We start from the raw sequence: 26,943 nt of genomic DNA on the forward strand, positions 1-26,943 counted from the left end.
CATCAGGTTGCCCGTTGACGGCAACATTGCTCAAAAATTTGTCCCGTGTATCATCACCTTAACAGGTTAACCCCCGTAGCAGATCTATACAGGTGGAGCTGGGGAAGGTGGAGGGTTTCTGAAAACGCACTGCAGACTGCTAACAGCAAACACTACCAGTATTTGTTTGAATGTTGAGCCGCAGCTCATTGGTCACTGATGCAACAACAACCAATCAGAGACCTATGAGTCTGCGCCATCTAGAGTTTCATGCCAGAACTATGTAAGCAACTTTGCGACTACATGTCAACTAACTCTAATTAGAAAATTAGTAGACTGTCTGCTCAATGTCTGCTAAAACTTTATATTGATGGTCTCTCAGCAGATATTCTACTGACTATAACTTTGCAACTACATTTCAACTTATTTTACTATCCTAAACCGTAACACCTAATCTTAACCTAACAGTCTACTACAGTCACCTAATACTGGTAGTTGCAAAGTGGACCACCAAAATTGTGTAACCACATTTTTAATGCTTTTGAAAGTCTCTTATGCTTACCAAGACTGAATTTATTTGATAAAAATACAGTAAAAATAATAATATTGTGAAATTTAATTATATATTTTTGTTCATGTGATGGCAAAGCTGAATTTTCAGCATCATTACTCCAGTCTTTAGTTTCACATGATCCTTCAGAAATCATTCCAATGTTCTGATTTGATGCTCAAAAAACATTTTCTTATTATTACATTATTAATTGTGCTGCTTAATGTTTTTGTAGAGATAGTGATTATTATTTTTTTTTTTTTTTTGCCAAGATAAATACATGAATGGAAAGTTCAGAAGAACAGCATTTGTTTTAAATCTTTTGTCTTTACTGTCTTTTATTTATCAATGTAATACATCCTTGCCATGTTCATGATAAAGAAAATGAAAACTTAAAAAAAACTATTTGTTTAAAACACGTTCTTCAAAAATTGAATGACTAAAAATGTCATCTGCTATAACCATCAATAAAGTCATTTTATCATTAATTAAAAAAATGTCAGGATTATGTTTAGTTTTCATTGTGTTTCAGTGAGTTCTTGTTACTAGTTTGTCTCCATTGCTTCTGATTGAATTACACACCTGTTTCTTGTTCCGTTAATTATCCCTGTGTATACAAGTATACTGTGTATATATTTAAACCCTCAGTTTTTCTCTGTTCATTGTGCTGTAATTTATATTCATACAGTTGTTTTGCTTCTTTGGTCACCCCTGCGATCTCCTGTGTGTTCTGAGCATTATTGTAATTAAACAGTTTGTTTATTTGAATCTCCTTTGATAGCTTTCTCCAGTTATTAAAGATCTCTCTGGGTCACCCACACACTGCATGGCTTTACAGTACAGTACAGGGCCATCAATTACAGTGGTGGTCAATGAGATCAATGCAGATGGACTTCTAATTACATGCATCCTTTACCAAAGCTTCATCTCATTACAGGAACCACCTTCTAAGAACAGATGTTCTTAACATCCTATTATACTGTGCTCTTCACCTCAGGACTTCATTCATTTACTTTATTGAATTAACCGGAACTGCTTTGTAGTGTCAATTTTCCTTGAACTTAAAAAGGCTTCAAAGACTCTGAACAAAAATTGCAAGCAGATTATATTCAAACACAAGCCAGGTAGACAGCAAAGGGTGAAATTTGATTTTAATGCATTTTGTTAGAGCTTCAGTGCAAATTGTACTGTGTAACAGATCACAGTTGTGGGTGTCACTTAGAATAAAACTCAGTCCTTGCTTTGCAACATGATAAATCAAACATAACGATTCTGTAGTGTGCAAAATGGCATTTTGTTCCATCTCTAAATCTTTACTGATCAGTTTTTGGAGTGCACAGGGGATGAAGAATTGTAAGCCTGCAAATGTATCTGTCAATAGCCCTGAAATTAAACAAGATTGAAATAAACAGGCTACATAATTTATGTTTCAATATGGTCTGTTGTGAACTGTGCCAATCTAATAACTGCAATGTTCATTCATGAGAAGGCCAAGGAGATTTCACTGCTCTTTCACAACTCAATTTCATTTAAGAATCAGCTTTGTCTCAGATGAATTCCTAAAAATAGAAACAAGTGAGACAACTGTTGACATAAAGAAAATATAAAATTAAAGGGTTATTTCATACAATCATTTTTTAATTCTCTCATTAATTACTCATCCTCATGTCCTTCTAAACCCATAAGACCTTTTTTTTTCACCTTCAGAACACAAATTAAGATATTTTTGATGAAATCTGAGAGCTTTCTGACCCCCCTGACAAAATCTGACTCCAAACTTTTGAACATTCAAATATATGTGGGTTTATATTTTAATGTCTGACTGTCTTGGTAAATCTGCACAGCTTGTGACATTGTTGATATCTCTTCTGTAACTCTAGATGCATACAAGATATCTCTTCCTCAGGAGCAAAATCTGGAAAAGATTTTTCTTCAAAACTCTGAATTTGCCCTGTTTACCCTCATTACTCACTATAACATTTATATCTAGAACTACATAAACAATAGTTGTTAAAGGTTTGCTGTGAAGATGGAAGGTAATGATAAATCAGAATATCATGTTGAAGAGTTGAGAATTAAAGGGATACTCCAACCAAAAATGAAAATTTACACCAAGCGTGAACTTATGAATGCACATATTTTTTATTATTATTTAAATATTAACATTTTTACACACACCTATGATTTTGCTTCAGAAGACACTGATTCATTAACTGGGGTGGATATTTGCTGTGTTTGTTTTACATGGTTTTTGAAGCGTCAACTTTGGGTGTCCCATACACTTACATTACATGGACTCAAAGAGATGGATTATTTTTCTAAAAATCTATGTTTGTGTTCATCTGAAGAAAGAAAGTCATACACAGCTGGGACGGAGGAGGGTGATAAGAGAATTTGCATTTTTTAGGAGTATCACTTTAAATGCACTTAAGGCCACTTGCAGTGACATTTTTGTTATTCTGTTTAATATTAAGTTTTTTATCTCTTGTTACAGTAAATAACTTGATTTTTTTGTTTTGTTTTCAATTGCATCAAAAACAAAACTGAATCTACAATTCTACAGGCCTATTTTGACAAATTATAATGACGTTAAAAAAAAAGTCAAACAAATAAGTAGCCTATTAATAACGAACATAAACTCATATCTGCATTTAGAGTTTTTATGCTGAGGTAAACCTATGGGTAAAACACAGAAAAAGAGGCCTTTAAACAAGAAAAGAATAAATTAACTGCAATAGGCCTATTATTCGAAGCACATGCCAAATGAATCCAAACTTGAGATCAGACAATCATTTAAAAACATACTCAATCCAAATATTCAATATTCCACATGAAGACAACTGATCACGTGATGGTTTATACTTACGAATAGTGCGAGTTGCTATCATGAGGATGCCAGTGATGGTGCGCATGATAGTCCAGGTCATCGTCGCTGTCGAATAACCTGTGCGCGTGATGGCCAAACTCGTGTTTGGATCCCTCAACTTCATGAAGATCTGGTAACTCTGTCTTGGTGGATTCGTTTTCTCCTCGACTGTCAATCAGAGTACCAGGAAGAGTCATGCACCTGTTTAACATAGGTCCATGAGGGCGACAGCAGGTGTCTCTGTCGCTGTAGGTAAACTCTTCTCCGTGAGTGTCGGATACACCTCGCGCAGGTGTGTGTCTCGTGCGCTCGGTCTCCGCTGAGGCGACAGCAGCATCTCCCGCTGTAAGCGCGAGCGGTATGGTGCAGAGCGCGGCGTGAGACATGATGAACTGCTCCTTGGCATGCATATCGCGTTCGTCTCTCTCACTCAGCATTTTAAAAGCAAAGAAGCTGCAGATCAGTGGGAGATCCGGTCCATGTCTTGTTCTGCAACAAGTGTGACAGCGTGTCCTCACCTTTTTCTAATATACGCACTTTTTCTTCTGGCTCCCCCTCCCCCACCCTTCAGGTTAACACCTCCCACCACTTCTATGAACAGTTCACAAAGTAAACTAAAAACGTATGTTTCAATACTTGTATCTTGTTCTTCATTAAATCTAACATTCTTAACACAGGATAAATTTACTTGAAATACAAAGAATTGCAATTCTAGTGTCGTCAAAGCTGAATTTTCAGCATCGTTACTCCAGTCTTCAGTGTCACATGATCCTTCAGAAATCATTCTAATATGATGATTAGTTCCTCAAGAAACATTTGTTATTATTATCAATGTTGAAAACAGTTGTGTAGGCTACTTTTTTTTCAGGATTCCTTGATGAATAGAAAGTTCAAAAGAAAAGCGTTTATCTAAAATACAAAGCTTCTGTAGCATTATACACTACCGTTCAAAAGTTTGGGGTCAGTAAGAATTTTTATTTTTATTTATTTTTTAAAGAAATTAATACTTTTATTTAGCAAGGATGCATTAAATCAATCAAAAGTGGCACTACAGACACTTATAATGTTACAAAAGATTATATTTCAAATAAACACTGTTCTTTTGAACTTTCTATTCATCAAAGAATCCTGAAAAAAAAATATTGTACACAAATACTTTGTACAATTCTACACAATAAATGTTTCTTGAGCAGCAAATTGACATATTAGAATGATTTCTGAAGGATCATGTGACACTGAAGACTGGAGTAATGATGCTGAAAATTCAGCTTTGTCAACACAAGAATAAATTACATTTTAAAATATTTTCAAATAGAAAACAGTCATTTTAAATTGTAATAATATTTCACAATATTACTGTTTTTACTGTATATTTAATGAAGTAAATGCACCCTTGGTGAGCAGACGAAACTTATTTTAAAAACATTAAAAATCTTACCGATCCCAAACTTTTGAGTGGTAGTGTATATATATATATATATATATATATATATAGCATGAAGGGGTTTCAAAGCTGAAATTGTGTATTTGTGGGTTGAATTAAAAAAAAAAAAAAAAAGTGTAGGAGAGACCGGAGCTAGTTGTCATGTAATATGTCAAAGCTCTCAAACGTCCAATTACAAAAAAAAAAAAAAAAAAAAAAAAATGCTTATTTTTCACAGTAAAACTCTACTGGCATAATTTTAACTATATAATGTAAGTAGAATTCAAAATAAAGTATTTTCAAAAGGTCATTTGTTTTTTTTTATCAATTTGCTATATATATAAAAAGTTTGGGATCGGTAAGATTTTAAAAACATTAAAAATCTTACCGATCCCAAACTTTTGAGTGGTAGTGTATGTATATATATATATATATATATATATATATATATATATATATATATATATATATATATATATATATATATAGCAAATTGATAAAAAAAAACAAATGACCTTTTGAAAATATTTTATTTTGAATTCTACTTACATTATATAGTTAAAATTATGGCAGTAGAGTTTTATTGTGAAAAATAAGCATTTTTTTTTTTTTTTTTTTTTTTGTAATTGGACGTTTGAGAGCTTTGACATATTACATGACAACTAGCTCCGGTCTCTCCTACATTTTTTTTTTTTTTTAATTCAACCCACAAATACACAATTTCAGATTTGATGCGAAATGCAGAGCAGCTGGACTACAGCAGATCACCTGTTGAGGTGCTTTGATGCTTATCAAAGGCTTCATGCAGGGAGATCTTTCTCTGAGGTCTCATATGACTCACAAACTTAATTGTGTTCTGTTAGAGTTTACAATTCAAAGGGACAGAGATGAAGCTAACTGATCAGATATCTCAAAAGCAAAAAAAGTGAAATCAAATATTTCTATGTAACAATGTCATAAAGATTCCAAATACTACATAACATTCCGTCAAATCACAGCAAATAATCTCAGAGACCAGACCTGATCGATATTCTGTAATAAGTCTGTCAAAATCTTTACTCACAGTGCTGCTCTTACAATCAGGAGATTCTTCTGCAATTTGGGAAATAGAGATGTCAATCGGAGAGATGTTGAAGTAGAATCTCATTCAGCAGATGTTGGGATAGGAGTGTAGGTGAGATGAGACGAACAAAGGTTATGAGGGGACATTTAGAAGAGACAAAGCAGGATTTTCCCACTGTTTTAGTTGAATGAATTACAAACAGCAGGAGAGAAAGACAGAGAGAGTGTTTTATAATAACTATCACGGCTGTAATCTTGTCACTGATAGATTTAATGCTGTCAGCTTCTCCCACACACAACTGGATTTACAACTGGGGAACAAAAGTTCAACTGGGGAACTTTCTCTATCTTCCATTGTAGTTTTTTTAACAGCCATATATTATCATATATATTATAATAGCTAGGGTTAGTTCACCCCAAAATAAAAATTATGTAATTAATTACTCACCCTCGTGTCGTTCCACACCCGTAAGTCCTTCGTTCATCTTCAGAACACAAGTTAAGATACTTTTGATGAAATCCGATGGCTCAGTGAGGCCTGCATTGCCAGCAAGACAACTAACACATTTTTAATGCCCAGAAAGTTACTAAAAACATATTTAAAATGGTTCATGTGATACAGTGGTTGAATCTTAATGTTATGAAGCGACAAGAATCCTTTTTGTGTGCCAAAAATAATGACTTTTTAACAATATCTGGTGATGGGCGATTTCAAACACTGCTTCATGAAGCTTCGAACCTTTTTCGAATCAGTGGTTCGGCTCGTGTATCAAACTGCCAAAGTCATGTGAACTATTGAAATTTCGAAATACTTATGATTATTAGTTTACTGAAATCACGTGACTTTGGTGCTCCGAACCACTGTTTCGAAACGAAAGATTTGTAAAACTTTAAAGCAGTGTTTTAAATCACTAGATATTGTTGAAAAGTCGTTATTTTTATTTTTGTTTTTGGCACACAAAAAGTATTCTTGTCGCTTTATAACATTAAGTTTGAACCACTGTAATCACATGAACTGTACTAAATATGTCTTTAGTAGCTTTCTGGGCATTGAAAGTGTTAATTTTCTTGTTGTCAATGGAGGCCTCACGGAGCCATCAGATTTTATAAAAAAATATCTTAATTTGTGTTCTGAAGATGAACGAAGGTCTTACGGGTGTGGAACGACATGAGGGTGAGTAATAAATGACAGAATTTTCAGTTTTGGGTAAACTAACCCTTTAAACTTCTTACTGTGTCTCCTTAATTTTTTAAAAGCATTGAAATGTTACATTTGACTATTTTGGGCTTGTTTCCTACCTTTCCCCTCTGTGAAAATCAAGAAAATTCTACTTTGCAGTTTTTTCCTATTAACCTGTAAAATCATATTTTCAATTTTATTTTTCTGACAAATAACTCCTGTCACCTAGTTTCTTTCATTATCATGCCATCAAACCATTGTAGACAACAGAGTTTTTTAAAGATAGATAGATAGATAGATAGATAGATAGATGATAGATAGATAGATAGATAGATAGATAGATAGACAGACAGACAGACAGACAGACAGACAGACAGACAGACAGACAGATAGATAGATAGATAGATAGATAGATAGATAGATAGATAGATAGATAGATAGATAGATAGATAGATAGATAGATAGATAGATAGATAGATAGATAGATAGATAGATAGATAGATAGATAGACAGACAGACAGACAGAATGATAGATAGATAGATAGATAGATAGATAGATAGATAGATAGATAGATAGATAGATAGATAGATAGATAGATAGATAGATAGATAGATAGATAGATAGATAGATAGATAGATAGATAGATAGATAGATAGATAGATAGATAGCAGTGGTGTTCTGAAATTAGGCACATTTTTTATTTATTTAATCACTGTAAATTCATGCATTACTCTTAACGCTGACACATCTTCCTTGTTAAATGAACATTGTTAAATGTAATTTACATTACATCAAAAAAGAAAAAAAGAAACCAAAGACAATTCTATTTTGTAATTTTACATTAACAGTGTAATGTTCTATTTATCAAAACCAAGTCAATCTCATCAAGTTAATGTTTTAAGCATTTCTACATTCATTCCAAAATAATAACTAAAAGGCAATAATAATTTAAACTATATATTTTATTTGTGTATTGATGTTTTTCTTTTTAATAGTCAACTTAGGCTATTTTGGATCATCAGTCATGCTCCGTAAACACCGTCTGTCACAGCCACGAAGATGTATTTTTGATTTCACCAAGCTGATTGCACTAAAAACCCCGCAGTCATCATGATTTAAGTCCATTTCAAGTTTGATTTTGACATGACATAAAGCGGTGATATTTAACTGGGTGATCTGTTTACTTTTTCAATTAATCTTCCCATTAATGCCATCACTTGTTCAGTCAATCTGACGCGTGGAATTTGCACGTCAACAAGAGGCGGGATTTATCGCACAAATCAATCATATCCAATCATAACCAATTAGATCCAATCATAGCGCGATGGAGACATTGCCTCCTCTCATGTGACTTTCCCCCATTCATTCTCAATTACCCCCCACAAAACCCACCGCACGCCGGGGGTCTGATGATTTTCTATGGTTTCCTGTGAGAGCAAAGGGAGGCATGTCTCCTGCTGAAACTTTACCTGCGGGTGTCAAGTCAAGTCACCTTTATTTACATAGCGCTTTTTACAATGTAGATTGTGTCAAAGCAGCTTTACAGTGATAACTGGTAATTTTTGCTGCACAGCAACTCTTAAAGAATAGTGTCAATGCAGGCAGACCAAAGCACTGTTGAATAAATGTCAAGAATACTGTTGAATATCAAATGTCAAGTCAAATGTCAAGTGCCCCCAACTAAGCAAGCCAAAGGCGACAGCGGCAAGGAACCCAAACTCCAACAGGTGATATCAGGTGGCAAACAGGTGACAAATAGGTGTTAAATGGCGAAAAAAACCTTGGGAGAAACCAGGCTAAGTCGGGGGGCCAGTTCTCCTCTGGCGAACAGTGCTTTGTTACGACTCAGGTTGCTATCATAAGTTTGATAGGATCGCAACATTCAAAGTATTTATTTCAGTTCCATCCAGTTGAGGATCGTATTCATCATGCCGGTATGGACGGTTGTTGAGGAACTGTGGCACTGGCTGTCGTGTTGATGAGGCCTTCACAATGGATGATCTAGTTGACTCGATCTATGTTGATACTTCAGGGCTGCGTTGTGGTCGTGTCAGGCCACCGGTCCTCAGTCTCATCTGAATTTAGTAGTAGAAATTACTGGTGATCCAATTTTTTACATCAGCTATGCGTTCTGTTAATTTTGTGAGTTGGTAAGTTTCGTCAGGGCACGAAGAAATATAGAGCTGAGTATCATCAGCGTGACAATGAAAACTAACTTCATGCTTCCTAATGATATCTCCCAAGGGTAGCATGTACAGAGTGAAAAGCAATGGTCCTAGTACTGAGCCTTGCGGTACTCCATATTGAACTTGTGATCGATATGACATCTCTTCGTTTACTAAACTGATAACGGTCAGATAAGTATGATTTAAACCATGACAATGCAATTCCACTAATGCCAACATAGTTTTCGAGTCTATTTAGAAGAATATTGTGATCGATAGTGTCAAATGCAGCACTAAGATCAGTAACACTAATAGAGAGATACAACCACGATCTGATGATCAGAGCAAATCATTAGTAACTCTAATGAGAGCAGTCTCAGTAATATGGTACGGTCTAAATCCTGACTGGAAATCCTCACAGATAGTATTCGCTGTGTCTATTCGTGTCGCTGTTGGACAGAGTTCCTTTAGAAATGCAAGTGACTTGCGCTCTTATTAATGTCATAATTTGTAATATAATATGTTGTTTTATTTGCAATATGGATTATTTTCTCATCCTATTTTTTTGAGGAGGCACTGCCTCCCTTGTCTCCTCAGAGGAAACTCCCATGATAGATAGACAGACAGACAGACCTAGATCATATGGAAAAGATTTGCTACCAAAACAGGCAATTTACTATGTTTTAAAGCTTTTTCACAGTTATCAAGGTTGAGCCAAAAACTATTTAATGCATGATTTGATTGACAGCAGTGGTACTAGAGGCCCAGTTGCTTATGAAGAGTTCTACCATATAGTATGAACATCAAGAGTATGTGCGAAAAATCACATGATATACAATCCTTTCAGGGATGGACAACTCCGGTCCTGGAGGGCCAGTGTCCTGCAGAGTTTATCTCCATCCCTGATAAAAACTCACTTGCCTATAACTTCCTACTAATCCTAAAGACCTTGATTAGCTGGTTCAGGTGTGTTTGATTAGGGTTGGAGCTAAACTCTGCTGGACACTGGCCCTCCAGGACCGGAGTTGTCCATCCCTGCTTTAGGCACATGAAAAACAGGAAGGTGCCCCCCAGTGGCCGATTTCTTTCGAATTTCTCACAGGCCTCTAGGACCATGAGTCTAACAGGCCAAGCTAGTTTAATTCCGATCAGCCTCCATTAACCTTGTCTGACTGCCAATAGATTTTTTTAAGATATGTAAATGTCCTCATAGTCAATCACAGCACCTTGAACAAAGACACTGCTTGCCAGTTTTCAAGTCAATCGGACTGTTGTGTAGCTATAGCCATTTTCATGTTTGTTTGTTTTTTCATTTTATAGCACCACCAAGTGGCCACTTGCTACTGTATGTCCTTTTTTACACGGCCACATGTACATTGGTGTACCAAGTTTGGTGAAATCATCTCATTCCGTTCAAGAATGATAGCCGTGTTAGTAAAAGTGGCCATGCTAACTTCAAACATTTTGGTGTCCCGTCACGGACATGAATGGAAATTTACACTTTTTTGATAATTATTGACAATCAGACACCAGAGAATCTTTCTGCACTGGTTTGGTTCCGATTGGGCGAAAAACCTAGGACTTGTTTGCAAAAGTTAAAAAAAAAAAAAAAAAAAATACCCGAATCCATGCGTTTTATTCATCTTGAGCCATGTATTACAATGATATAACACTTACGAAGCCTATGATGAACATTTTAGGAGTTCAAGTCTCTACGACAATATGACCTCCTTTGTGTTGGTCCCCCTTTTGCTGACAAAACAGCCCTGACCCGTCGAGGCATGGACTCCACTAGACCCCTGAAGGTGTGCTGTGGTATCTGGCACCAAGTTGTTTGTTCAGCACATCCCACACATGCTCAATCTGGGGAATTTGGAGGCCAAGTCAACACCTCAAACTCAAATTGTTGTACTCCTCAAACCATTCCTGAACCATTTTTACTTTATGGCAGGGCGCATTATCCTATTGAAAGAGGCCACTGCCACCAGGGAATACCATTTCAGGATGTACATGGTCTGCAACAATGCTTAGGTAGGTGGTACGTGTCAAAGTAACATCTACGTGGATGGCAGGACCCAAAGATTCCCAGCAGAACATTGCCAAATGCATCACACTGCCTCTGCCGGCTTGCCTTCTTCCCATAGTGCATCCTGGTGCCATGTGCTCCCCAGGTAAGCGACGCACACGCACCCAGCCATCCATATGATGTAAAAGAAAATGTGATTCATCAGACCAGGCCACCTTCTTCCATTGGTCCGTGGTCCAGTTATGATGCTCACGTGCCCACTGTTGGCCCTTTCGGCGGTGGACAGAGGCTAGCTGACCACTGCAGACCGGGAACACTTCACTGCTGCGGTTTTGGAGCTGCTCTGACCCAGTCGTCTAGCCATCACAATTTGTCCCGTGTCAAACTCACTCAAATCCTTACTCTTGCCCATTTTTCCTGCTTCTAACACATCAGCTTTGAGAACAAAATGTTCACTAGCTGCCTAATATATCCCACCCTCTAACAGGTGCCGTGATGAAGAGATAATCTGTGTGATTCACTTCATCTGTCAGTGGTCATAATGTTATGCCTGATCGGTGTATAATATTAGTCATTTCAAAATCAACTTTTGATTTTCCATTAAAATTCCTTTAATATTTTCATTTAAGGATTTTTAATGTTTTTAAAAGAAGTTTCGTCTGCTCACCAAGGCTACATTTATTTAATTAAAAATACAGTAAAAACAGTAATATTGTGAAATATTATTACAATTTAAAATAACTGTGTACTATTTAAATATATTTGACAAAGTAATTTATTCCTGTGATGCAAAGCTGAATTTTCAGCATTGTTACTTCAGTATTCAGTGTCACATGATCCTTCAGAAATTATTCTAATATGCTGATCTGCTGCTCAATAAACATTTATGATTATTTTCAATGTTGAAAACAGTTGTGTACTTTTTTTTTCAGGATTCCTCGATGAATAGAAAGTTCAAAAGAACAGCATTTATCTGAAATACAAAGCTTCTGTAGCATTATACACTACCGTTCAAAAGTTTGGGGTCAGTAAGAATTTTTATTTTTTTGAAAAGAAATTAAAGAAATGAATACTTTTATTTAAGCAAGGATGCATTAAATCAATCAAAAGTGGCAGTAAAGACATTTATAATGTTACAAAAGATTAGATTTCAGATAAACACTGTTCTTTTGAACTTTCTATTCATCAAATAATCCTGAAAAAAAATATTGTACACAAATATTTTGTACAATTGTACACATTAAATGTTTCTTGAGCAGCAGATCAGCATATTAGAATGATTTCTGAAGGATCAGCTTTGCCATCACAGGAATAAATTACTTTGTGAAATATATTCAAATAGAAAACAGTTATTTTAAATTGTAATAATATTTCACAATATTACTGTTTTTACTGTATTTTTAATTAAATAAATGTAGCCTTGGTGAGCAGACGAAACTTCTTTTAAAAACATTCAAAATCTTAGTGGTTCCAAACTTTTGGACTGTACTGTATATAAAAGCTTTTATACTGTAAAAATATTAAAATTTGTTTCAGCATCCTGAATAATAGCAAACATTTTCACTTGTTTTAGACATATACTCAACTATAAAATAATTTTATTTCTACTTCTGCTTCTTCTTCTTATTATTATTATTCTGATTTATTTTGGTGTCATGCAACCCTATACTGAGTATAAGAGGTGGAGAATAGATAGATGGATTTTTTACTGTGTATTTTGAGGTTTGTTGTTAAACTAGCAATGATGTCCAATGGGACAAGGATTACTGATGCAACCATTGCCCAAGTGACACAATAATCCTTTCAGAGAAGAAAGAGAGAAAGCAAAGGTACAGAGATACAAACACCTGTTCCAAAAGGAGAGGGACAGAAAAAAGAAAAAAAAAATCAGGCCACACTAGGCACAAGCTGCAACTTCTATTAATATTTACACATCAATCTTCTGCATTATAGCCTCCCAAAAAACCCTTGTACATATGTATATTAGGGGAGCGCAGCTATTTTTATGCAGCCATATTGCATGTTAAAAAAGAAAGAATACAGGACAGATGACCACTACTGTCTCTCACATGTGTGGTGGTTTCATCTATATAAACTCTGGCTGATTCAAACTCACAGAAGAATGTAGCAGTTCCCTGTAAAATGAAATGAAGAGAAAATACAAAGTGAAAGAAAAAGCTTTAGTGACTCTGAACGAATATAATGAGTACATAACATAATGCTCTCTGAAATGCCACATAAGTATTGCTTCCTCTCTGCAGCTGTTGAGTGAAAAACCATTAATGGCACACGGGGCTACGCAGAAGCCTGGAGTAACCTGTCATTTCGCACAGTGTTTGCTTGCTGAGTCATAATAGGAAGATTTTCTCATACAGCGGAAGCATATACTTTAAAATCAGCTGAGGCAGACTCACATAAAATACCAGATGTACTGGGAATTGAAAAGGTCAATGGCATTGGATGATAATTACAGTTTGGGAGCATTCATTTGTATTGTATGTCACCTGCCATTTTTGCTTTTACAATTCTGTTTAATTAATTATTTTGTTTGTTCATAACTTGTACCATTTAAAATCAACTGAAAAACCTAAAATAAGATGTTTAATGGTAGGTTCCAACATGACAACTTGCCCCACTATTGGTCTATGTTCATTGGACTACTGGGAAATATAGATGGAAATGTTTAAAAGATTTTCCAATAGATTTTTGTGACCATATAGAAATGACTTTAAAAAAAACAAGCCTAAACGTACCCTGAGATTGGCTTTTCATCTGAGTAAAAAGTGTGACAACTAGCCCCGATCTTCGCTATATTGTGCAACTTTTTGATCGTCAGTAAATAACAAATCATTATAAATCAGTCATCTTAAATAGTCTTTTTAAATATTTATCTTCTGAGACAACACTGCCTCCCTCTGGTAGTTCTAATTAGTAGTTTCCAACTAGGGAAAAAGAAATAGCCTACCCTAATTTAAATGCGACCAATGACAGGATTACCAGCATATGCAAATTAATTAACTCCAGATTACCGTAGGCATGGTGAAGAGTGAAATATGACCCACTATGTCCCACAGTTTTTGAACAAGATGAGCTCATTAATGTGGTATTTGCTTTTTATGACTTTGATAACCTTTCGAACAGTGCTTGCAAATGAGTCCTCAACGCTGGATATGAAGGTATTTGACTTTTAAGTGTGGAGTTGTAAAAAAAAAAAAAAAAAAAAGACGAATTCAGAGCATTAATTAATGTTTTGAAAAATTAACTTTTTCATGCATGTAATGAAAGTGATCGTTGATTACCTAAGGTCGACGCTTGTAATATTACCGGCGTTTGGCGGAATGAGCTGGGCTCCACGCTCCATGTGAAGGCAGAGGAGTCAGAGGTCAGAGGTGTTTTTCAGACCGCAGTGGAGAGCACGCGCGGCGCCGCTGGTGAATACCGCACAGCACGAGTCATCGGGATAGTTGGTGATGGGACTCAACCTACCGTTTCATTCTCCGTGCTGTGGGAGAAAGGTAAAGTAACCACACATTTCCTCAACAATATTTACTTGGTTAGGGGTTACTGGTCAATAACATTTTGTTTTGACTGTACTCAATGTTTTATTATTATGTTTTTAATGCTCAATGGCCCGTTTTCACAGACAGGGCTTAGCCTAAGCAAGGATTAGGCCTTATTTCAAGTAGGATATTTTAGTAACTTTTTTAAACCTACACTAGAAAAAAAACATTACTGGTTTGTGCATCTTGAGTCAAAACAATGGCACTGACATATTTTAAGATATTTCAGTGCAGGTTGCTTTCAGTTAAAACTGCTCAAACATGCATTTTAGTCTGGGACTAGCTTAAGCCTTGTCTGTGAAACTGGGGGTATATGTCTCAGGCTATATCCCCCGGTTTCACAGACAAGGCTTGAGCTGGTCCCAGACTAAAATGCATATCTGAGCTGTTTTAACTGAAAGCAACTTGCACTGACATATTTTTTTTCTATGGTACGTTTATAAAAGCTACTTAAATGTCCTAATTGAACTAAGGCCTAATCCTGGCTTAGTCTAAGCCCTGTCTGTGAAATGGGGCCAAAAACTGTTATTCTAAAAGGGAACAGAAATATTTGCACATTGTAATGTGGTTGTATGGGCTTTTTTTTTTTTCTTTTTCGGTTAAAGGGATAGTTCACCCAAAAACGAAAATTACCCCATAATTACCCTCACTCTCAAGCCATCCTAGGTGTATATGACTTTTTTCTTTCAGACAAATACAATCAGAGTTATTTTAAATAATGTCATGGCTCTTCCCAGCTTTATAGTGGCAGTAAATGGAGGATGAAATTTTGAAGCCCAAAAAAATGCAGCAATCCATCCTAAAAGGTTTCCACAAAGCTCCAGTGGGTTAATAAAGGTTTTTTTTTTTTTTTTTTTTTAAGCAAAGTGATGCGTTTGTGTAAGAAAAATATATTTAAAATAAAAAAAAATAAAATAACTACCTTCCGACAGACGGCCGTTTGCATTGATTTATGGTGAAAGAGTGAGCTCTGACCCAACACATAACGTATTGACGAATGTGGAAGTGCAGAGGAGAGAACAAAACAAAACACCGGTCATGAATTAGAAGTCTAAATTTGAGAATTTTTTTTTAGAGGGAAATGTCAGAGGATTTCGATATAAGAGAAGACGAGCTCGAGTTTGCTGCCCAGCACTATTTGTTTGAACAGCAAGAAGTAGCAAAGCTTATGCTACTCTTACATCACATCGGGCGTTTTTCTTTTGGCACAAGTCATGCTTATGGCCGTGTGCTGGAAGTCAGTTATTTTATTTTAATTAAGTTATTTTAAGTTTTAAATATGGATATTTTTCTTACACAAATGCATTGCTTTGCCTTAAAGGGATAGTTCACACAAAAATGAAAATTGGATGTTTATCTGCTTACCCGTATTTATATCATTTTTTAACTTTAATACACCACTATGTCCAACTGCGTTCAGCACTCGTTTAGTAAGGTCTGATCGCGCTCTGACAGTGGCAGTGATGTCTCGCACTCATTGAAGTATACACGCGAGACATCACTGCTGCTGTCAGACCACGATCAGACCTTACTAAACGAGTGCTGAACGCAGTTGGACATAGTGGTGTATTAGAGGTAAAAAATGATATAAATACTGTACTGTTTCTCACACAAACCGATCGTTTCGTGTCTTAGGACATCAATGTGTCGTCACGAGCCGCAGGGTTTAATTTGCGGCTTGTCTATGCAAGTTTTATTTACTCTTATAGTAGAAGTTCCCATCCACTAGCATTATTTGACTCACAGACGGCAACGGTTGGAGTTAAAAATCATCATTTGTGTTCTACTGAAGAAATAAAGTCTCCTACATCTTGGATGCCCTGGGGGTAAGCAGATAAACATCAAATTGGACATTTTTTTTATGATGGATGGTTGCACTTTTTTGGGATTCAAAATCTCAACCTCTATCCACTGCCATTTTAAAGCTGAGAAGAGCTATGGCATTATTTAATATAACTCTGATTGTATTTGAAAGAAGAAAGTCATATACACCTAGGATGGCTTGAGGGTAAATCATGGGGTACTTTTTTACCATTTTGGGTGAACAATCCCTTTAAGAATTGTCAGTTGTTAATCAAATAAAAAATCTATTAATATAAAAACTTAATATTGAAAAATAATTGGGAACAGAGTTAGCCTTTGCCTTCACCCATCCTAAATTATCTTTGATCAGAATTTGTCAGTGGTGCTACTACTTCCCATTACCTTTTAATTAGTTGCAACATCACTGATATGAAAACATGCCAGCCAATGGTTAATTAATGGTGATTTTGTTACTCAAGATAAATTAATAGAGCACAGTAGTTTTAATGCATAGATGAGTTTCATTTTTGAAGAAAGAATAAATAAATAAATAAATAAATAAATAAATAGACGGAAAAAAACACCACAGAATGACACAGACAATAATATTTAGAATGACTTAGCATGGTAACCACACTATTTGCCAAACCTTGCTTTTTTATTTTAAGATGCATGGTTACTTTTGAATGGACATCATTAGTTTTTTGACCGCATAATGCAGCTACTGCATTTATCAGCAGGGCTTAAGAAGGCGACTCAGTCAGTTCCTCACTTCCTGCTGGTAACTAAGGTAATTTATCAAACTGTGGTTATAGTGGGTGTTTTTGTGTTTGTGTGTGTGCGCTAGGGACCTCTGTATAATCTTGTTCACTTTGGTTAGGAACACAATGCTATAATGATGTGACAAAATCTGTTTTTTTTTGCAGGTTCATGTTCTGCTTGGGTTGGTCAGTGCTTTATTTTACATGACGGTGCACAAGTGATGAAAACATTCTGGATGTTGCGCAGTGTAGCCGACAACTTTGCTGGTGACTGGGGAAGTACCAAGTAAGCTGTGCGTAAACGTGAGGATTTGTTTGAAGTGCCTATTGAATGTCTATGATTCCATGTCTCCCTCTTTTTGTGTTCTAGGTTGGGAGAAGATCTTTTTTTCAAGACTTGAATTTCAAATTAAGTCTGTAATAGATTCAATGTCATTTAAATTCTTTAAAGGTGTTGCTTTTTCAAGGAGCTTGAGCTTGTAGTATTTAAACCTACTGAGACATTTAAAAGCCTTGTATAAAACCCTGAAGCTTAATAAAAGACAGAACAAAAAAGAAACCACTAAATGGTTTGTGACAGTCTTTACACAGCTGATATTTCTTCACTTTCAGACTGACATTACTTGTTTGATCTTTTAATACTAATTCTATACTAAGTGTTGGGAAAGTAATTTTAATGTTAAACTATTTTAATTTTAGTTTAACCATTCATATTGTAGGTTCTTTTCCTTAAAGGGTAAACTGGTGCTGTGTTTGAGCCTCCCAACCAGGTCCACATAGCAATGTTGACTCGATCAGTGGAGTGAGTTTGGTGATTCTAGTGGTTCAGAAAGGGAATTGAAAATACAGCATCAAACAGAATCAAGAAATTGGTTTCCCAAGCACTCCACCGGCTCCCTTCGGCCACCCAAACCTCCAACTTGTCTGCAGGTAGTCTAATGCAGTTTAAATTATGCATGATCTTGTCATTGCAGTTACAAATGCCGCTTGGAGATGGGAAAACTAGAGTAAAAAAATCATCCAGTTTACACAGTTGGAGAATATACAATGACCTGCACAACTGTTCAGTTTTTTCAACCTCTCTCTACAGGCCACCTTCTCCTAACTGATCTAACCTGAGCTGGGCATTTCATCAGCTTCAGGACTTGAGAAGGTTACATAATCCATTTAATCAAAATTACATTAATGTGAAGACTTTAGATGATGGCAACTTTGAATCGACATACAAAACTGTAAAATATGATCTTCAAATTGTAATAATTACAATCACAATCTGTATTCATTGCCAAACATGATAGTAACAGTGTAGAAGAGTCACTGGGTAAGTATATGCACTATACAAATACAATTTTTTTTCAATCTTTTAAAACCAAGTATACGGTTTGAAAGTCTTGCCTTTAATTTATGATTCCCTAAGCTTGATATTCACAATTTTATCGCCTTAAGCATGTTTGGACTATGTGTTAATGAGGATTGAGTAACTTTAATGGCCTAATGGACTCATTTCTATTCACTTTTGGTTCTGTCTCTTTCACATGAACGGTTCTGCAGCCTATTAGTCAAGATAGCGCACAACTTATTACAGCTATCGGCACACTCCCATTGAGAACAGTGTGCTTGAGGTGATGCGCTCTGGTGGATCTGAGCTGAAGCTATTGCTATATATTCTCAGAAAAAAGGGAGATTTTAAACTGCAGTTGGTATGTAAAAGGCACTTAGTTGAATAAATCCCAAAAAGGGCCCTAATGTAGCCAATTAATCATTGTATTCTTGAGGCAGGAGACTTCATGAGCATATTAAGTACACTGGTTCTTTGGTGGCTGGTTATAGATGAGATATGCCAGATATTAAGGCACGCACATTAAATTACAGAAGAATCTTATTATGAGTATCAGTAAGGTATGCTAAATAAACTATTTGTGATCGTAACGGTGCAAATGAGTCTTTGGTAGGGCAAGAATGGTTCTTAAAATGTTTTCTTTAAATTATTACACAAGCTAAGTCACAAATCTTGTTGTGCATCTGTGCTAAAATCAAACACTGGGTCAGTGCATCTATAATAAATCTATGTTATGTACACGCACAAGTTCAAATTAAGAAATTTCTTTGTGTTTTCTGTTATTGCTATAATGTTTCAACCAAGGGGGGCCCCACCCCACATTTTCCAGCAATCCATGTTTTCACTGTTATAAGGCAGAAACGAGTGATGGAGGCATCTCTTATGCTCAAGTAAGCTAACACAGTCATTTAAACATTAAACTGCATGTAAATCATAACTGCCTAATGTTTCCGAATATGAAGTAGAAACCACAAAGGGAACTGTGTGGACTTTATCTACTCCATCTATGTTTTGATCATCGTTTTGAATCTGATCCAGACAAAAACACAATTTTTCTCAGCTTTTGGTTTACAATGTTTTTTTTTTTTTTTTTTTTTTTTTTTTAAACTTGAAACTTACCCACATTCAAGTGTTGTTTTTTGCTTTGCTCTTTTATTGTATGTTCAGACATTCATACAACAAAATATTCTAGGGGCCATGCATTTTTTAAGAAAATGTATTTCTTTTTTTAAATGTTGGTGGGGAAATAGTTAAAGGGATAGTTCTTATGAAAATGAAAATTTAGTCATCATTTACTCACCCTCATGTTTTAAACCTCTGAGTTTTTTTCTTCTGTTGAACACAAACAAAGATACTTTTAAAGAATGTTGGTTGATGGTAGCCATTGACTTCTACACTATATATTTTTTTTCTACTATGGAAGTCAATGGCTACCATCAACTGTTTGATAACCACCATTCTTTAAAATAACTTCTTTTGGTTTGAAAAGAAGAGAAATTCATACAGATATAGAACAACATGAAGATGAGTTAGTGATGACAATTATTATAATTTTTTTTTTTAATTTTCAGTGACCTTCAGATGTCTCTCACATTATTGTTCCTGTCAGAATCATCTTTTCTACTGCACTGGCGCTTGTAGTGGAAGCACTGACTTTTAAATGACAGCTGAGTTGAAAGGTTTTACGGAATGTGTTTGGAGATTATATTAAAATAATTGTAACTAGAGTGATTCTCCGCACCACAGGAGTCATTTGAAGTTACTGAATATCAGCGGAAACACTAATAAATACTGAAATAAATACTGCTATTAAGGACAGACTGATTCTTAAATAACACTTTATTTTCCATTTTAAAAGTCCAATGTTTTAAAATCTTCAAATTGAAAATACCATGAAAGATGTATGAGGCTACAAATTGCATTTTTTTTTCTTTATTATATTTCAGTGCATTCCATTTTGAATACAAAAAGCAAAGAAAGAATGAACGAATACAGTCTGATCCTTTAGTAACTGAGACGTGGGATTAAGATGCATTTGGTAGAGAAAGTAAAAGGACATATGATTACAATACATTCTGTTCTTCAGACCATTTATTCATTGCCGACGCGTTCAGCTCTTCAACCAAATTTGTTGCAGAGTTTGACTTGTCATAAAGATTTTCCGTGACTGTCAGCTCCTCAGACTGACTCATCTCAAATCATTAATTCTGTCATATGTCTGGGTTCTGTCATATAACACGATTTTGTTTTGTTCCAGTTTCTTTCTAATTAGGTTTTTGCCCTTGGCTCTCAGGATGCAAGAAAGAGGTGATCTGTTTAATAAAGATGTAGCAGAATCTGATTTACCCACATTTCCTATCTTCAGCATGTCAATTTCTCCCTGGAGATCCACCACCCAATGTCTTCGAGTCTTTGAACGAGACTCTTATTCCAGAAGATGCTGCCATCATTCAGGGTTTTTTGGTGTCTTTGAGCTGAAAACAGAGCGAAATTATTTTTGGAAGATAAACTAACAATACCAAATGCCTTGAGGATGACAAATGCTTGCAGGCAGGTGTCTCCCTGAATATTCACTGCCTTGAAAAAACACCTGACGTTTACTTGTGTTCTGTCTCCTCAGACTGTCACTAGAACAGGCTTCTGTCTTGTCACTGGAGTTGGCCTTCTCATCGAGAGGAATAAGCTCCTCCTTATGCTTTTTTTACATTTTCAACTTGTTTAGTGTGTAGTGTTGCTGTTTGAGCATGACAAAAGTATGCAAAGTTACAAAGCACAAAGTCCACACCAAAGGGCGTTATTCTTTGGCCCTGTTTCCACCTGGTATTAAGATGTATTTTGTTCAATTGGATAACAAGTGGAGGGCACATACCCATTTCCACCTGGTATTTTAATCAGTCTCTTTTGTCCATTTTCAACCACTTCTTTCCTAATTTCTTTGAGGGTAGGGTCTATGAGCTGGTTTATGTATGGATAGAGAGAGAGATGGATGGATGGATGGACAGATAGACAGACAGATATATATATATATATATAGAACTGTGAAAAAGTCTTAGGCATGTCAGTATTTTCACCCCCCCTAAAAAGGCTTTAAGCCAGTTATTTATATCTTTTACTGTAGTTTGTCAATTGGAAATATCCGTTCACATTTCCAAACATTCATTTTTCCATTAATTGTAATAATCCAGTGAGATTTTTGGATACACAAGGAGTCTGACAACAGCCGGTGCTCCACACAGAGATCTTATCTCACCATCATCGAATCCATCTGTGATTACATGAAGAAACAGATGAAACTGAGACAAACTAAATCCAGGAGAACTGTGGCCATGTCTCCAAGAGATTTTAAAAAACCTGCCTCCACAGGTTATATATATATATATATATATATATATATATATATATATATATATATATATATATATATATATACACTATACACTATACACTATACACTTGGCATCAACATGCAACCTGTATCTGTATGTTGTCCACATACACATTGAAAACACAAGTGTAAATGCGCTTCTGATTGGAATGTTGTCCAATCAGTGTTTCCTGGTGTAGAGGTAGTCTAGGACGCATTGTGATTGAATTTCAGGCCCTGGTATTAAGATGTGTTTTGGTCGATCGGATCACAAGTGGGTGATATTTTCATCATACAAGATTAATGGTGGGAAATTCAAATAGGTAGATTAAGTACTCTATTTGTGATTGATTGTACTTTTGTTGAAGAAGTTACAAAAATTCTGTGCTGTGTGCACTGCAATTGATAGAGGCTAAAGTGAAAGTTGTTCTACGCTGTACGAAGCCATAAGCCACAGATCTAATTTAAATATTGTGTGAGAAACAGAAATCCGATCTGTAATTTGGATACAGAGGCCGCTCAATGTGAATGTCGTGATTGGCTAATGATCCGATCTGTTTCACTGGATCACAGTGATCGCATGTTAATGCCCAGTGTAAATGCAGTTTTCTTCCAGGAATGTAGACGTCACAATATTCTTCAGTTAAATAATTCCTGCCCAAAGAAAATACAAAAAAAAAAAAAGGAGGCAAGGTCTGCTTGAGATGTTTTAGTAGTGTGTTAAAGCTCACGGTTATGGTAAATGGCGTGACATGGCTGTTGACCAATCACAACACACTTTTCCAGCTGACCAATCAGAGCACATTGTGTTTTTTTCAGAAAGAGGGGCTTCATAGAGACAGGAACTAAACAGAGGTGCATTTCCTGTACAACAATGTAACTCGCTGATTAACTAACATAGCATGATGCATCATTGGAGAAACTAACACGACTATTTCCCGAAACCGCAGTAACATGGTCGCACATCTGTCATTTGAACCACATTGGTTCATCAATATAGAAATGTCGTTAAGGATGTCCCATGCAGGTGGAGGAGTAATAACTTCTGCTTCTTAATCTATTTGAGTTCTCCGAGATGTTGCTGTAACGGACATGACACCATAATGACTACATCACTGCTTTATTTGATGTCTAATTCATCGCGGGTTTCGTCATACGTCATACTCTGGAGTTTCCTTGCGCATTTTAGGCACATGTGCACTCTTCAGAAGCCGCGCTGATTTTTGATACGCTAAAAAATATTCAAATGTAAATATATATAAATAGAATGAAAGATGTAGAATGTACAGAATGTTAGCTTGCTTATTATGCCCAAGAGCATGATCTATGCAAGTCCACGTCATTTTAACTATGCTTCTAACAGCTGCTCGAGAGCTGTAGTTATAGATCGCATATAGTCGGAACAGAGGGACAGTTGAAACACCTTAAATAACTTGCATGCGCATCACTCCTGATTTTTGCTCCAAACATGCATGGTAGTTTTCCACAATCAAAGAGGATGCTACTATGCATGTGTGGAGCAAAACATCACGAGTAAGAAGTGATGCACACCTAAGTTATTTAATGTGTTTCAACTGTCACTCTGTTCCAACTGTACGCTGTCTAACTTAAGTTTGTGATGCTGTTTGCGAATGTTCATTGGAACTATGTTTTTGGGAAAAGCCAAATCGCTGAACTATGTTGGCAACAATGGAACTTACAGCCATAGTTGGCTAATGATGCTTTTGGGAAACGCAACCCAGAGCATTAAAGACAAACTGGGAAGAGAGGTGCTGCAACTATGTAAAATATGTGAAAAATAACATTCGTTCTTAACATTCATTCTTAACACCTGTTCTTGTAGACTCCAAAAAAACAATATCAAGACTTTGTAAAAGGGCATAAAATAGCCTCTTTAACCAATCTGTAAATGTTTATAGGTGAGTTTGACTACAATAAAAAATGATAAAGTCATTGTTCTGTTCTCATTTATAAAGCTGCTGTGTCAGTGCTTGTCTTTGTCCACCACTGGAATGAATAATATCACACGAGAACTTTGCTTCAGGCTAATTCACCTCAGGCGGCAGGTTCACAGTTTGCCGTTACTAGAGACCTCACATGGACGGGCCAAACAGCCACCATGTTCACTGTCTGACTTTAGATTTGAAGCAGATTGGAAAGAACAGCTTGAGTGAGAGTAATCTAATGGAACAGTACGTCACAGTCTATTAGTGTACAAGTATGATAGCACGGTTGTGTTATACTTCACAGAGCTACCGAGTTGTCTTTTAGTGCTGCAGGGCTTTGCTGGAGTATTGTGTTCTGTTGCACATGCTGGTACATTTATTCTATCTTAATATTTGTTGAATCTACACTGGTATCTCGAGTTTTCATACATTTTGGTTGCTCAAGGCTTTTTACGTTTATGGTAAGATCCATCACTACTGCTTGAACTTTGATAGTGTTGGACCTGATCCTCAGGGCATCTGTTCACACATTCCAAGCTGAAATTTTAAGCTCTTAAAACTTTTTTTTTTTTTTTTTTTTTTAAACCACTCCCCCTCAAGCAAATTCAACATTCTTCACTGGCCCAGTGCTTTTCTCATAGATGGTCAATCTTTTTTCCCCGAATGTAAAATAAACAAATCGACTAATTTCAATAGTTCAAGGCTGAACCAGGAGGAGAAAAAAAATTAGATTTTTGCATTTTCTCAAGAGAAGTACTGCTTGCCTGTGCTCAACTTCTTGCCAACTTTATTAGCATTTTCTACTACTGTTAGACTAAAAAATTCTAATACTTTTTTCAGCAAGGACACATTACATTGATAAAAATATACAAACAAAATGTAACAAAAGTTATAATTATTATTAATCTGTTAAAGAATCCTGACAAAAAATGTATCATGCATGGTTTCAAGAAAAATTAATAAACAGTGATGAACAAAATATTAAGCAGCACAAATGTTTTCAACATTATTATTATTATTATTATTATTATTATTATTATTATGAAGAAGAGTTTCTTGAGCAGCAAATCAGTAGAATGATTCTGAAGGATCATGTGACACTGAATACTGGAGTATGCTGAAAATTCAGCTTTACCATGACAGAAATAAATTACATTTTAAAATATAGTAAAATAGAAATTTATTTTAAATATTAATACAGCATTTCACAATACTACTGTTTTAACTGTATTGTTGATCAAATAAATGCAGCCTTAAGCATTAGAAAGTTCTTTAAAAACAAAAAACAACAAAAACAGATAAAAATGACAAAAGCACATTAAAATATTGAAACTAATAACAAGTTTACTACAGATTAGACTGAAATGAAAATCTAAAAATAAAAGCTTAATATTAATATTTCATTTCAAATATTAATAAATACCATAAAAGTACATTAATAACAGTCGATAGCATAATAGCATTTAGCATTTATAAGCTGCATGATTTAAGCATCATTTATGTCCATAGCTCAAACTAATTTGCATATGTTTGTGTAAAAAAAATAAAAATAAAAATCATGCAGATGCTGCTTTGGGATCAAAATGAATATTTACCTGCATTTCTTCAGCTTTTCCATTTTCCACAGTTTGATTTTTAACCTTTGAGTCATTCAGCTGTGCGGTGTGGTCAGCCAGCTGGCTCTCTCTGACCCACCAGCTTGGGTCCAGACCTCACACCTTTGTCCTCTGACCTGGCCAGCCCCTTGCTGCACCACCTGCCCTACTATCATGGCCTGCTGCCATGCCACCTCCACCTCTCCAGCTTCCAATGACACATCTATCTTACTTGGCTTTCCAGAAACTTCCCCAGAGTCATTATTAGCCTCCTGACCCTCATCTTCAGCCCAGGTGTTGGTTTTGCTGCTTGATGCTTCAGAAGTTCAACTTGAAATCTTGTTTAATGGCTTTGTTTTGGGTTTCGCCTGCCATTTGAAACGGTACCAGACGAGTTGGCGTTAACGACTCTAGCCGTTAAAGGTACAGCCCAGATCCCACAGCGCACAGCAACACCTCATTTTAAGACCAGATGGATGATCAGCCATGAAGAGTGACAAGGGTCACCTCTCATTTTCTCATTACACCCTTCATAAGTATTCAAACTGTCATTGCATACAGTGGACAGCTACATTTTAAACATGAAATTCTTTTTTCTTTTTTTTTTTATACAAGTGGTGTCAAGTTGTTGTTTTTTTAGGATGTAGGTCAGTTCCCTTTAATATCATGCATGAAATATTTTGCTTGAAGGGCTTTTTTTTTTTTTTTTTTTTTCATTTTAAAATGAATGCTCAATTTGATATTTTTTGTCCAGTGCAATGAAAACATTGTAAGTGTGGCTTAAATGTTCAGAAATGTTCTCATGGCTGCACTCTCTTTGACCGTTTTAAATGCGACTCTTTCGTCTTCACTGTCAGGGTTTTATGTTGTGGTTTTAGATGAAAATATTTTTTTTTTTTTTTTTTTTTTACACACACATTTATTTTTTTTTTACAATTTTTTACGCACACACACACACACACACATGTTTGTTTTTGTGAATTGTGGGGACTTTCCATAGACTTCAATGCATTTTACACTGAACAAACTGTACATTCTATCCCCCTACCCTGCCCCTACCCCTAAACCTAACCCTCACAGGAAACTGTGCAAACTTTTACTTTTTCACAAAAACTCATTCTATATGATTTATAAACCCATTTACATTGTGGGGACCGCTGGCTGGTCCCCACGATGTAGGTGAACTCAGGTTTATATTACATCATGGGGACATTTGGTCCCCACAATGTAATATAAACAAAAGCACACACACACACACACACACACACACACACACACACACACACACACACACACACACACACACACACACACACACACACT

At 35.7% G+C, this 26,943-nt stretch overlaps 1 protein-coding gene across 1 annotated transcript; it reads left to right on the forward strand.

The window, feature by feature from the left end:
* Positions 1–14,338: 14,338 nt before the first annotated feature.
* On the forward strand, positions 14,339–17,917 carry avd (avidin). Its single transcript, XM_067399391.1, has 4 exons — positions 14,339–14,428; positions 14,557–14,767; positions 17,542–17,662; positions 17,747–17,917. The coding sequence occupies exons 1-4, from the start codon at positions 14,339–14,341 to the stop codon at positions 17,775–17,777; spliced, it is 453 nt and encodes a 150-aa protein (XP_067255492.1). The 3' UTR covers positions 17,778–17,917.
* Positions 17,918–26,943: the final 9,026 nt, after the last annotated feature.

The sequence above is a fragment of the Chanodichthys erythropterus genome, chromosome 10 (genome assembly GCF_024489055.1).
Source record: "Chanodichthys erythropterus isolate Z2021 chromosome 10, ASM2448905v1, whole genome shotgun sequence".
Taxonomy (NCBI): domain Eukaryota; kingdom Metazoa; phylum Chordata; class Actinopteri; order Cypriniformes; family Xenocyprididae; genus Chanodichthys; species Chanodichthys erythropterus.